This window comes from Notolabrus celidotus, chromosome 4, assembly GCF_009762535.1.
Source record: "Notolabrus celidotus isolate fNotCel1 chromosome 4, fNotCel1.pri, whole genome shotgun sequence".
NCBI classification, from domain to species: domain Eukaryota; kingdom Metazoa; phylum Chordata; class Actinopteri; order Labriformes; family Labridae; genus Notolabrus; species Notolabrus celidotus.
The window spans coordinates 19,213,755-19,226,749 of NC_048275.1; the positions used below are offsets into that span (position 1 = coordinate 19,213,755).

A 12,995-nucleotide genomic window follows, 5' to 3' on the forward strand; every position below is an offset into this window, starting at 1 on the left:
GTGGTTGTTCTGCTAGTGAAAATTATTTTCAATTTAACCACTTAGCTTTTGGGGTTCCTCAGGGAAGCATATTTGGTCCCCTAGTCTTCCTATACAGAGTGTGTAGGTACTGAAAAAGTGTTTTTCTTTTGCAGTGTATGACACACCAGAAGACAGGTTTACATATTGATAGTTATACACGTTAGCATATGTATAAATATGAGGACAAGTCTGACAGTTTTTCCAAAGTCAGCAGAATATAATACATCAGGGATTTTTAAAACAAAAACATCCCTGTGGCACAAAACAGAAAAGTTCAATAATTGATATGCTTAGTCTGCTTAAGTAAAAGATTTTGATTTAAGACTTGGGTTAATACCTATACCTTGCTAAAGACATGAGAGCATTGTCATTCTTGTTTGAACACTGCGTTGATTTCGTTAACAAAAATTATGAGGATTAATGTTCATCAATTGGATTTTTTTTCCTGTGACAAAGAGTAGACGATGAAGAGATACATCACTGATAATAAAATGTCTGTGTGTTTTGTTTTCATTAACAAGGCGAGATGACAGTAAAATGTTAGTGGTGGCCCTCAGACATTTAAGATCTATGATCATTGCTCCCAGTGTGTCTAATCTGTCAGAGCAACACATTCCTGTAGCTGGTTAAACTGGTTGAGAGGCCTGTGTTCATTTTTGTACAAAGTTTCACTGCATCCATGTGTCTTTCACATTTTCACTGATGATTTTCCCTGATGCATTTTAGTGACAAAGCCACATCTAGCTACAGGGATGATGTTTAACATTCGGTGTTTGACTTTTTTTTGCTGCCATCATATTTGATAGCTTTGTGTCAAAGACTTGATTTATCCTAGTTTATTGATATGTTAGAAGCATATTAAGTAAGATGTTTTACAGTTTTGGATCAACTCTAAGTCATCAAAGAGGACGATGTCTGACTAAATGTCAGACACAGTTAGAGACAGTCGTAAAAGTGCAATACAGCTCTTTTCATAGTTGGACAGACTATGCCAACTTCCCAGTCCCCTACAGAATTAGATTATTTGATAACCTTTACTGTATAGATTTTTTTCTCAGCAATTGATAATGCCTCCGCTCTGCATGTGCGCATAGTGGCGGTGGCAGGTGGTTGCTCATGGGTTGCAAGGTTGTGCTCATGATCTTTCGGCTGGATGCTCTGGTTCAGCCTGGAGCTCCCTTCCTCCATTTGAGCAGATGGTGGGTCGCACAACACTCTGACCCCCTCGCACCCCCTGCAGGGCCTTAACATGTGTGTGTCTGTGCAAGTATGTGTGTGTCCAAGCATGTGTATGTGTGTTTAGTCTGTTTCGGAAATTTTCATACACTTGATATGTACAGCATGTGCTCTTTTTTTTTTTTATAAAACATGTGCTTAAAGATTACATTCAATCAGCTTTAGAGAGTATGTGTGCATACCAAGACAATAGCTACTTGCACTTGCGCTCACCCATGTGTATATGCACACACACACCCTCCTTAGCAGAAATTGACAGCCTGACACACACTTGCTGATATAAAAAAGCATCTGCAAAGAAAAGAAAATGTGAAAAGATGAGGTTATAGTAAAGCACACACCTCTCTATCTATATCTCCCTAACACAGAGACACACGGTGCAGCATAAAGCTGTCTATCCATTCTCCCGTCTCTCTCTCCCTCTCCCTCTCTTTCTCTCCATCTCTCGCAGTCTGCTCCGCAAAGTTATATGAAGGGCATCAGGCAGGCCCGGCGAGCCGAGTGCAGAGTGACAGCGGCGAACGGAGTGATGGCTCGGCCCGATAAACACCCAGCGTCAAATGAAAAGGCTCTGCGCTTGCCATCATCCCCTGTCACAATGCAATTACTGAACAGAGTGATAGCAAGATAGCAGCCCCCACCGCTAGCCACAATGATAAAGTATTGACTGATTTGATTGAATGATTAAAATAATGCAGACATAAAAATGGGGTGAAGATAGAGAGGAAATGGCAGGGAGGAGAGGGAGCAATGGAGAGAGGGTGGGGCGAGCTGCCAAGAGTGAAGCTTTGTAGATATGGTTATGTCATTATGTGTGTGGTGTGTGTGTGTGTGTGTGGTGTGTGTGTGTGTGTGTGTGTGTGTGTGTGTGTGTGTGTGTGAGTGAGTGTGAGTGTGCGTTCAGATGTTTGCTTCATCTAAGGGTGCTTTTGGTTTTTGTTCTTTTGTTCCATGTTGTTTCATTTCTCTGTCTTTTACCTGTCTCCCTGTCTCTCAGGTTGCCATTTGTGCTGACGTAAAAGAAGTTCTGCTATCAGATGGGAACGAGAAGTCCATTCAGAGTATCCTTTCATCGTCCTCTCCCTTTCTCTTTTTGTCTATCTCTCTATCTCTGCCTCGATCCTGCAACTCACATTTATTTTTCATGCATCCATATGGATTTATTTGTAGGGAAAGTTTTGTCCTTTTTATGGGGTTTGAATAACACAGTAATTCCCTACATATGAAACAAATCACATCTGTGACACATATATGCTCAGAGGTATGAGCGTAACATGGGGTAAAAGTACAGAATCTGGAGGACACGTTTAGGAACTTGCATTTCACATTTGATTTGCAGTAGTAGAAAACAAAACTTATCTTACAGCATTCTTTTACATTTTACATGTGAGATAAACGCCAGTTCAGAGAATTCAGGTATGGGGTCACAGTCTGCTGAAATGTAACATTTTGGCATCTGCTCTACAAGATTTCATGAAACATCAGAGGTGTCCAGAGACGTTACATCTTCCTCTTCATCTGTATTCAGTTTGAAACCTGGCTGTTGGCATGCTTAATACAAAAAGTCTTATGTTCAATCTCTCAAAGTTTTCTTTACTTGAGTAAGTATTCATTCGCTATCAAAATTGTGTGACACATTAATAGAAAATTATTAGAAAATGAACCATGTGACACATTCCCTCATTGTCATTGTGCTCTTAAATAATTTTTTTTATTATGAACAGCAAAAAGCAGAATAGGTTCCCCTCCCATCACATTATTTGTGTCCCCCTGAATAATTTAATCATTTTAGGTCCCTCAATTCATGAGTTTCTCAGGTTGTGAAAATATCCTAATGTCAAATGGTGTAAGAGAGCATCAGCTTTAAAAGTAAACTATTTCCAATGCTAACCAGAACTGCTTGTATTTGAGATCTCTTCTAAACTATTTGATTAGGATAGATTTTTTTTCCTTCTGTGATTTATTTTCCCACAGCCCTGTTTTAGCCACACACTGATTTTTTTTTTCCAGCCGTATGACTGACAGAAAGTAGAGTAATAAACCTTCGTATTTCAACCCTAAAATCAAGAAAAAAATTGTTGCAGAGTGAAAGAAGAATAGCCATCCACCTCTTTTATCTTCAGGCAAAAGCAGCAGATGGGGCGCCCACAGTGACAAATACCCAGCACTCGAGCTCAACATGGCATCTACCAATCCTAGCTGCCCACAATGCCATGTTAAGAGCACAGTAATTACCATCCTGTCAGATTTTGTTTGGGACTTCATCTAATGCTAAGTCTGGTGTAAGGGCTTGATGAGTGTTTTGGGAGAGGGAACAATCAAGGTTTGTTAAGATGTTTTTGTGTGTGGTTAAAGGTTCAGGCCTATAATTAAGTTTTTTGGACAAATCTTTAGGTGAGATTTTTTTGGCAAGCATTTTTTCTTGGACCGGGTTATTGATTAACTTGCTTGCAAACCATCTCACATCTTCCCACTTTCCACACTTCTCCCTGCCTAATCCCCTTTGTGTGCTCTTTTCCCCTCTTTTTTTCTGCTTTTCTTCTATCATTACCCATTTTCCCTCCCATTCACCCAGATCTCACTTTATTGACTTAACAAATACACAGACAAGGAAAAATGCTCTGATTTCACAAAAGCAGGAAATATAAATACACATTTCTTCCTCATTGACCGATATGGCGCTTCTATATTTAGCCGGTCTTTCAATATCTCTGTCTCATCCGGCTACAGTGCTCTTTTACTGATCACAATAACACCCAACAATAACATCATGAAGTCTGTAAAACACACGCACACACTTAGCCAACACAAACAATACACCATTGACCGAGCGCTTTGTTTCCCAGAACAAACACATAGAGAGAATTGTAAGTGAAATCATAGCAAAAGTGGATCGAACACACACAGAAAGAGAAAGGGAGGGCTGAGAAAGACGGATAATTTCGCTCTGGGCTCGGCCAAATTGGCCCGTTCACATACTGCTGGCTCTGAGGCATTTCCTCTCACTGAGAAAGCTGCCGGTCTTAGCCTCGTGCTAATGGCTCACATTGTTTGTCTCGCATGCATTTATTGTGCTGCTAGCGTTACAATGGAAAGAGATAGTGGCTCGTGATATGGCTCGGTTTTATACAGTGAAACAGATGAGAAGATATGCGGAAAAGAAACTGTGAATAGACGAAATTTAGATAAATCTGGGGAATGGATTTTTCTGTTCCCTTCCAAGTTGTTGACCTCATTTATATTGTGCAGAAACACACACAAATACACACCACACACACAGCGGAGAGACTGTTGCTGTGACCTTGAATACTCATGTTGGAAATCAATTGAAATGTTCCATTAAGAATGATTGATGCATGTCGTTGGCTGCGACTAGTCTACTTCAAGTGATGGGGAGCAAATATTCCTCCACTTTAATGTTCAATAACACTCAAATCTCTCTCTCTCTCTTTCACTTTTTTTCGTCTTATTTGAGTGCATGTTTTTTCAACTCAGTGTATGTGTATGTGTGTGCATCAGTGACCTCTCCCCCAGTGGTGTGCTGGTGATGAGATTACAGTAAGCTGCTCTGCTCTTCGCCCTGTCATCTCTATGCATATCACACTGATGCACAGGTGTCCAGCATGTATGTGTGCTCATCCCTATGTATGCATATAATGTGCTAACCTATATACCTACATATTGTTGCGTGTCTGACTGGGAGGCCCCTTTGATTTTGGATTGGCTCTCAAGTTATCAATCCATCTATCAACTCATCACGCATTCCTGCTCTCTTTCTCTCTCTCTCTCCTCTCTCTCTCTCTCTCTCCCCCTCTCCCCCTGTCTCTCTCTCTATCTGTCTCTATCTCTCTGTCTTTGTCGATTGGATTTGTCTCAGGCTTTAAAGACAAGGAAATCCTAATTGAATTGCTTTGCAACTCCACAAGCCAGTGTATTACCAGACAACTTGACATCAATCGCCCTGCCTTTGTGGTCGTTCATCTGCGTGCATGTGTTTGTGTGTGTGCATGCAAGCAAGAGGGACAGTGTGAGTTTGTGTATCTGTGGTTAAAAGCCTTCCCATTGATCCAGATGGAGGCTGCTGAGAGCTGCTGCTGTAGGCCCACTCTCTTCTGAGAGGTCTGATCTTAGAGGTTGTGTCCTTTGATTGTAGATCCTTTGCCAAGTTACGCTCCAGGTGATGCTCACACAACTCCAAAAAACATGAACTGGAACTTTTGGTCGGGTACAGTTGGAAGTTGTAAAAAAAAGTGACCGGAGGGTTTACAGAAAAGTATGATAATGAAGTCCCATGAAACATAATGTAGCCCCCTCGTTGACTCATTTCAATTCAAACCATTCTCTTCCTGTGCTGGAAACTTTCAAAACTTACTAATGGTGACTTTGCTTTTTCATTTTTTCATTTTAAATCCACTATAGGCCCACCTGCATGGATTCCCTGACTAATTCTTCATGCTGAGTACATTTACTTGGCTGTATATGCTCAACAATTCAGATGTCCTGTCATCCAAAAATATTTGGCTGTACAAATACAGTTCATTTGACTTGATATTTTCAACAATGACACCTCTTTTGTCTTATCCAACTTTGTTCATATGTACTGAATGCAAACCTAGAGAACATTGATTGAATGTAATGTGGTAACTTACAGCATTTTTTGTGTCTTCAGCTCCTCTAATAGAGTGTGTACATTTAAATCCTTGACTGTAGCATGTCAGATGTTCGAGGGCTCGTGGAGAAAAACAGGCAAGCTGGAAGATTTAGGTCTACAAATGTATCTGCCAGGTGAGACCATTTTATTACCTACTATTTATTAAAAGCAGATTAATGAGGAGGTTTTTAATGTGACCTTCACCCTGCTTTCTTCATTACAGTAGTCATATAGAGAAAACAATGTGTAGGGCTTGTTGTGGTTTTTGCTGTCACAGCTGAGAAGAGCCTTAAATATTTTTTTTTTAAAGTGCAAGATGTTAGCTGGGGCTAACGTCATGCAATACTGCAGGATGTGAAACATAACACACTGGTAAGTAAGAGACAGTCAACTATATGTCAGAAGTTTTTTTCTGATTCTGCAGAATGCGTAATGGTTTATTGTTTATATTTAACTCATTATATTGTACAGATTTCTTGAATAGATTCTACATGTCACTAAAATACTATAACATCTTAATTAAATATGTTGATTTTGGAAAGTTGTACAATTATTTGATGAACGTGGAAAAAAAACAGAAAACTTTATTAACTCTAACCCTCTATTACCCATTCATTATCTAGATTCTGTTCATATGTGTGTGTGTGTGTGTGTGTGTACACATGCAGTCTCCAAGGCCAATTGATCCCCTTTTAAAATGTGTTATTTGCCAAAAACCATCAAGAAAACTTTCCATTTTACCTTTTACACCCACACACTCACACACAGTATGCAAGGGCGAGCTAAAATGTACTTAATTGTTGTCTCTGTCTAAAAATATGCATTTTGTTATTGACTGTTTTGCTCCTCTGTTTTCCTCTCTCTCTCTCTCTCTCTCTCTCTCTCTCTCTCTCTCTCTCTCTCTCTCTCTCTCTCTCTCTCTCTCTCTCCTCTCTCTCTCTCTCTCTCTCTCTCTCTCGTCTCTCCCTCCAGCGCATATTTACACGAGTGGAAGATAAAGTGAAAAAGTAAACGTATAATTAGGCTACATTACTTTGATTGTTTTCTTTTCAGATTATGGCTGCTGTCATCCTCGCACGGCAAGAGAGGGCATAGGGCACGATGCGATTGGACAAGGGGAGGGGAGGGAGGGGCATGTCGTGTGATGGTGTGCGCAAATGCATGTGTACGTGTGTGTTGGGACCTCCTGCCGAGAATCGAGATTGTGTTCCCTAGCCGGGCCTAATGTTTTGTTTACTGAGTGTTAATAATGCCTAATTAATAATCCCCCCACTCTGCCTAACAGACTGAGAGAGAGACAGAGAGAGGGAGGATAGAGAAAGCAACAGAGGGAGAAGGGTGTGGAAAAAAAGATGCAGGAGAAAGCTGTAAATGAATCCATTGACGACCTGAACACAGACACACACTGATTCACCACAACTTAGCTGTTAAAACTGGTGGACACAGACTAACCTGGCAACCCCCGGGGAAACAGATCTGCCAACAACTAACTTAAAAGAGAAAAATGACATTTTCGCAAGAAGATGGCATTTAAAATGTAACATCTACTGGTAGAAAATACTAATGTTGCCAAAGAAGAAAACATGAAACTGAGCTTTTTTTGACTTGTGTGTTTTTTATCTTTGGCCTCTCCTTGATAACTAATCCATAAAGGTTGAAACATAGATCTATTTCCTTTCCCCTACACTGTATATTAGGTTGTTTTTTTGTAAGGCATAATGCGCATACCATTTGTTGTTGTTTTTTTCTTGTGTTCTACACAATAGAACTCCTATTATATAGTTATTCCTACCTTCTAAGCACAACAAAATCACAGGAGATATGGCAGTTCAAGAGCAGGGCTGAAGATTTGCTACTGTTCATTGTGTATTGTAACTGGCAACTTACCTAGGCGAAGCATTCTGGGATACCGTGCAATGGTACAAGCAACAGCAGAGCTGGGGACACCACTTTTTAAAAAGTTTTATTTTTGGAGCTTTTTTGTCTCTATTTCGAGATACAACAGTGGACAGAGAAGGGAGCTGAGAAGAGAGAGTGGGGAATGTCATCCGGCACAGGGCAGCTGGTTGAATCGAACCTGGACCACCTGCCCGTTTTAAGGACTATAATCTCTGTACATGGGGTGTGAAATCTAACCGCGAAGCCAAAGTGGCACTCCACCTTGACTTGTTAACAACTTTTCTAACTCATTATTTCAAAATCCATAAGAAGAAAACTGATATAACACTAAAGGATACTGTTGAGTAAATAACAGGGAGCCAGTTTTATTGAAATGATAAATGGAAGACAGCAAACAAAGCTGTTGAGGATGGCAGCATGACAGTAGTTGAATTGGTAGTTTTTCAGTGGGCAAGCACGGTGAGTCTGGTTCCGCTAAAGGTTTCTGCCTGTTAAAAGGAAGTTTTCTCTGGCAGCTGTTGCTTGCTAACTGCTGCAAAGTGCTTCGCTGATGGTAGATTAATGCTGGGTCTATACCCTACTCTATACCAAAGAGTAGCGTATAGACCTGCTCTTTGTGTAAAGTATCTTGAGATAATATTTGTCATAACTTAATGCTAACAAATAAGGATTAATTGCTGATTAATTGATTGACATTGTAAGATTGGTGCAACCTGATTGGCACTGTTACCGCCAATTATGAAATAAAGGAAGAAAGAGGGTAGTTTGGGTCTATAATTGCAACATGGATTAAGGTGACCATTTTGTGGGTGCGTTCGTATGTGTGTGTGTTCACAAGGTATAAATGTCAAGTGTCATGTCAGAAGCACCCTCTCTTTACCTCACAGATGACATGCCGTCCCTCCCTGACACTTTCACCGAGTCTTTACTGAGGCAGAAAAACAGCAGGTGTCAGAGAGAGGTGTCGGGGATCAAGAGGCTCAAAGTGTTGGAAAGAGAGCAAAAGAAGCGGGGAAGAACATCCTGCTGTTGCTCACCATGCAGTTTCAACAACACCGTCTTCTTTTTCTACCAGATAATCTGCACATACTAATATCTGCTCTCTGTTCTATGCATGTGTTTACAGGGTGATGAGGTGGGACTGTGAGTTGGACATTTCAGCTCTAGAGGGACACTTTGACGTTGTCATGTGTGCAGACTGGTGGGTTCATGCACAAACACACACACAAGCACACACACTCACACATGCACACAGATCTATCTCTGTGTGTGCGTTTGGCTTTAATTTTTGCATTTTGTGACAGTTCTTGCATGGCCCCCCACCAGCCCCTGGACCTTCCCCTGTCTTACACACACACACACACACACACACACACACACACACACACACACACACACACACACACACACACACACACACACACACACACACACACACACTTACATACATATGCTCAGATTCCCGCCTGCCTCCATTTTACACCAAATTGCCTCGTTTTCATGCTTGGTGTCCCAGCAAATGGATGACTTAGGCAAATTGCAAATAATTGCGCCTTGACAAGGAAGGAGACACAGTAAGATAAAGAAAGAGTTGAGGGCGGATGGAGGGAGGAGTAGAAATGGAGATGGAAATGGAGAGATAGAGCAACATAAACATAACAATTAGCCGGTCATTGAAATGTAGATCTGGTGGCCAATCACAAATTACATCTTATTTATGGCTGAGTTGTACTGTACTGTGCGAGGTAAAATGCATGGAGAATGTTTGTGTGCGCTGCTCTGTGACATTCTCAGAGAATGTGGAGGAAAGGAAAAAGTAATGTGTGGAAGCAGTGTGAAGTTTATATGTGGATTGTACAACCTTGACGCGTTTGCCCACATACAGAAACACAAAGGCAGGACTATGGTGGTAAATAAAAGAAAAGTCTACCTTCTGTAATTGTTTCTTTTTATAAAGACGTTTGGGATACAACATTTTAAGAAACATAGAGATTTCATATAGAAAAGTATGAACTGTTTGAAGAAAAACATAACACTTCCAACAGACCATTTAGTCCTCTTGAAGACTTTATTAGCTGAGAATCTAGCCGTGATTAAATAAGAAAAAAGTTTTTCTCTTTGGAGTGTCTTCCGACCTTCAAGTCTCAGACCAGGGGCCTGCAGAAGGACTCAAATTGGCAGAAATGTAAACATTTTAAGGGTAAAATGCATACAATACAATAATGCTGAAGCTAAATAATCTGCAGGTTCTGAGATGAGGAGAATAAAGCCTTATATAAGGAGGAAGTTTATGACAAACATGGAGAGAGACTTTAGATTGGCATCAACAATTTTCAGGCACCTTTTGTTAACTCTGGAGAACAAAGAAGTGAATATCCCAGAGTCTTGAAGCAAGAGGACCTTTGGCGTTGACTTATGATGTTGTTGGACAATTAAAGAAACACTCTGAGGAACTGGAACTTGAACATCAAAAGTTTGCCTGGCTTAGTTTAATAAAGGATAATTTTTCACGCTCAGATGCTGTTTTGATATCATACTGCTGTGTTCCAGGTGAAAACTAGATGTAAGGATCTAAAAATCATCACTTGGCAGCTGTAATATTGCTCAGATACTGAAGAGACAGCAGAGAGTTGCAACTTTTGCTTCGCCTGTTCAAGGCCTCCATCACTCTCTGTTTTGCTTCACCATCTGTGTAAAAGGTATGGAGGCAGAAGAAATTGCTTTACCTCTGATCCATCAGCGGAGGTAACAGGTGTGTAACAGAGGTGAAACAACATCCCTGCGAATGAGTGAGCCAACAGGACAGACTCCATGTGTGTATATGAAGCGTGCATGTTTTGTTTGCCAGACAGACTTTGTTACAGTGCTGTGGCAGAATTAACAACTGGACAGGCTTCCAGCAAGATTACAGGATACAGCCTGATAACAGATTAGCTTTTGTCAGACCACAGCTAATGTTAGCATACAGCAACTTCTTACCAATTGGTAACATAACTCAAAAAGATAGGAAAGGCATATCTTAGCTAATGTTAATGTTAGCTAGGGAACAGCTGAATGCTAACATTATCTGTTGTCTGATGGAAGCAAATCTTCAAAGAGATTCCAAGCTTTTCTTTGATTTAAAACCTGGAATATATCAGTCTAGCTTTTCATGCTAATTGAGCTAACCCCACCCTGAGGAGGAAACAAAGACAAATGGCTGCTTAGTCAGTATGGTGAATAGTCATAGAGATTCACAACGGCCCCATAAAGACTGAAGACAAGCTTCATGGTCCCCACATTTCAAGGACCGTTCATGGACCTTCAGCTGTTTCAGAAAAGAAGATTTACAACCAATCCTGCTCACCCACATACACACACTCACACTCACTGAGAAGATGGACATGCTCTTGTTTGAAGTGCTTGACTATTTACCAGCTTCATAAACACCAAAAAGGGAAAAAAAGAGAGCTTGTATACAGCACATGTGTATCTATCTGCACGCGTGTGTGCATGTGTGCTAAGTGCAGCATTAGCAAACAGCGTTATCATTATTGTAATGTCACGGTCATTACAGGTAATAGTCAGGTACAACACCCAGAGAGAAAGAGAGCAGGCAGCTAATAGAGGATATTTTACAGTGGACTAGTGTAATGCACATGTGTGTAGGATAGATAGAAGTAGATCGGGGAGAACAGAGCAAATTGCACGTGAATTTAAGAGAAATGGCAGGTTCTTCTGACTTCTCTTAGATGCTAAGTGACGGGCTGTGTGTGCTGCAAGACGTGTTTCTGTGTGGTGCCGTCTTCTTTTCTGCATGTGTGTGCGAACGAGTGCTTGTGTGATAATTGCAGTGGTGGTGGTTGGAGAGTGATGGCTGACCGATTATGGCGCGTCATGGTGATGATCACCTACGAAAAGGTCAACAACGCGGTTTCCACTCCGATTAATTATAGCTCCTACCTGTGGCAGCAGAACCACTGCTGAGAGGAGAGCGAGCAGACGAGAGGAGGAGAGCAAGGATAGGAAGAGTTTTGTGTACCAGCAGTATGCTTTTGATATCCTGCTTATCCTTGGAGAGAGGCTCTTATGCAAAAGAGGAGTTGTTTAGTCTGGTGGACTTTCAACACGTTATTTAAGTGCAGTTAAATCATGAATAGGATGGAACTTCACCTATGTTTTAACGTAATGACATAGCACTACTTGAGCAATGTATTGTAAATGGCTTTCCTGTCTGATGTCACGACTGGGGAAAATTTAACTGGGATTCCAAGGTTAGCATACAGCTTGGTATGGCCTCTAGAGATGTATTGTGAAGGCCTATAGTCATAATAGCTGTTTATTAATAATAGAGCTACAGTAACAATATGCTATGGAAATAACCATTGATTAGATAACATCATCAGTGAGCTTCAGCCAGCATTCATTTCTTTGAATATGAAAACTTACTGTCTGACCTGCTCTACCAGTTTAAACAACTGATATATTATCATGGAACAACAAGGATATGTTAGGGTAAAGTGTAAAGATGTGAAGGGTAATAGAAGAAATCAATGGGGAATAAATACAATCTGCTCCATTATAAAATAAAAAATGCATTGTGCAGAATGATATGTAAGTAGTTAAGTAAAGTTTGCCAGAATTTTTTTTTTCCATCACCTGCTATGGTTAAATAGCTTCTCTGTGCTCACCTGAAGTCTAAGTTCAACACGTATTGGGCGTGGAAATCGGTCAGTGCAAACACACTGTAAACAGAGACTTTAGGGCACATAAACCTCATGAGTCAATTATTTGAAGACCATAAATTAGATATTTTAATGAGAGAGAAGGAGTCAACAGTTTTCCAAAAAAGCATAATCAATAACATATAATTTGCATTTGATTTCAAGACAGCGAGACAAACAGTAGTGCAGGAATAATGTGTGTGCTTCCTTACATCTTTGTGTTTCTATGTCTTTGTGTGTATTATTTTGTGTGTTTGTGTGTGCATGTGTGTGTGTTACAGTGAGAGAGGGATTCCTGCAGTGTGCATGTGGGTGGCAGAGAATGCTTGGCTGGGATGTTGGCATGCTTGCTTTCTCCAAAATCTGTCCATGTGTGGGTACTGAGATAAAGACCTGTTTATGTGTGTGTGAGTCTGCGTGCGTGTGTGAGAGCATTTTCTCTGTAGTTGTACTATATCTCTGTCGGTTTAATCTTTTTCACATTA

The 12,995-nt window shown here is 40.6% G+C and overlaps 1 protein-coding gene across 1 annotated transcript in view; it reads left to right on the forward strand.

Annotated features, from left to right (window-relative positions):
* camkmt (calmodulin-lysine N-methyltransferase) overlaps positions 1-12,995 on the forward strand; it is a 124,141-nt gene that overhangs the window by 93,116 nt on the left and 18,030 nt on the right. Inside the window, exons 7-9 of the mRNA XM_034681870.1 lie at positions 2,255-2,318; positions 5,976-6,042; positions 8,934-9,008. Coding sequence (XP_034537761.1) covers positions 2,255-2,318; positions 5,976-6,042; positions 8,934-9,008 — 206 coding nt within the window. The remainder of the gene's footprint in view (positions 1-2,254; positions 2,319-5,975; positions 6,043-8,933; positions 9,009-12,995) is intronic.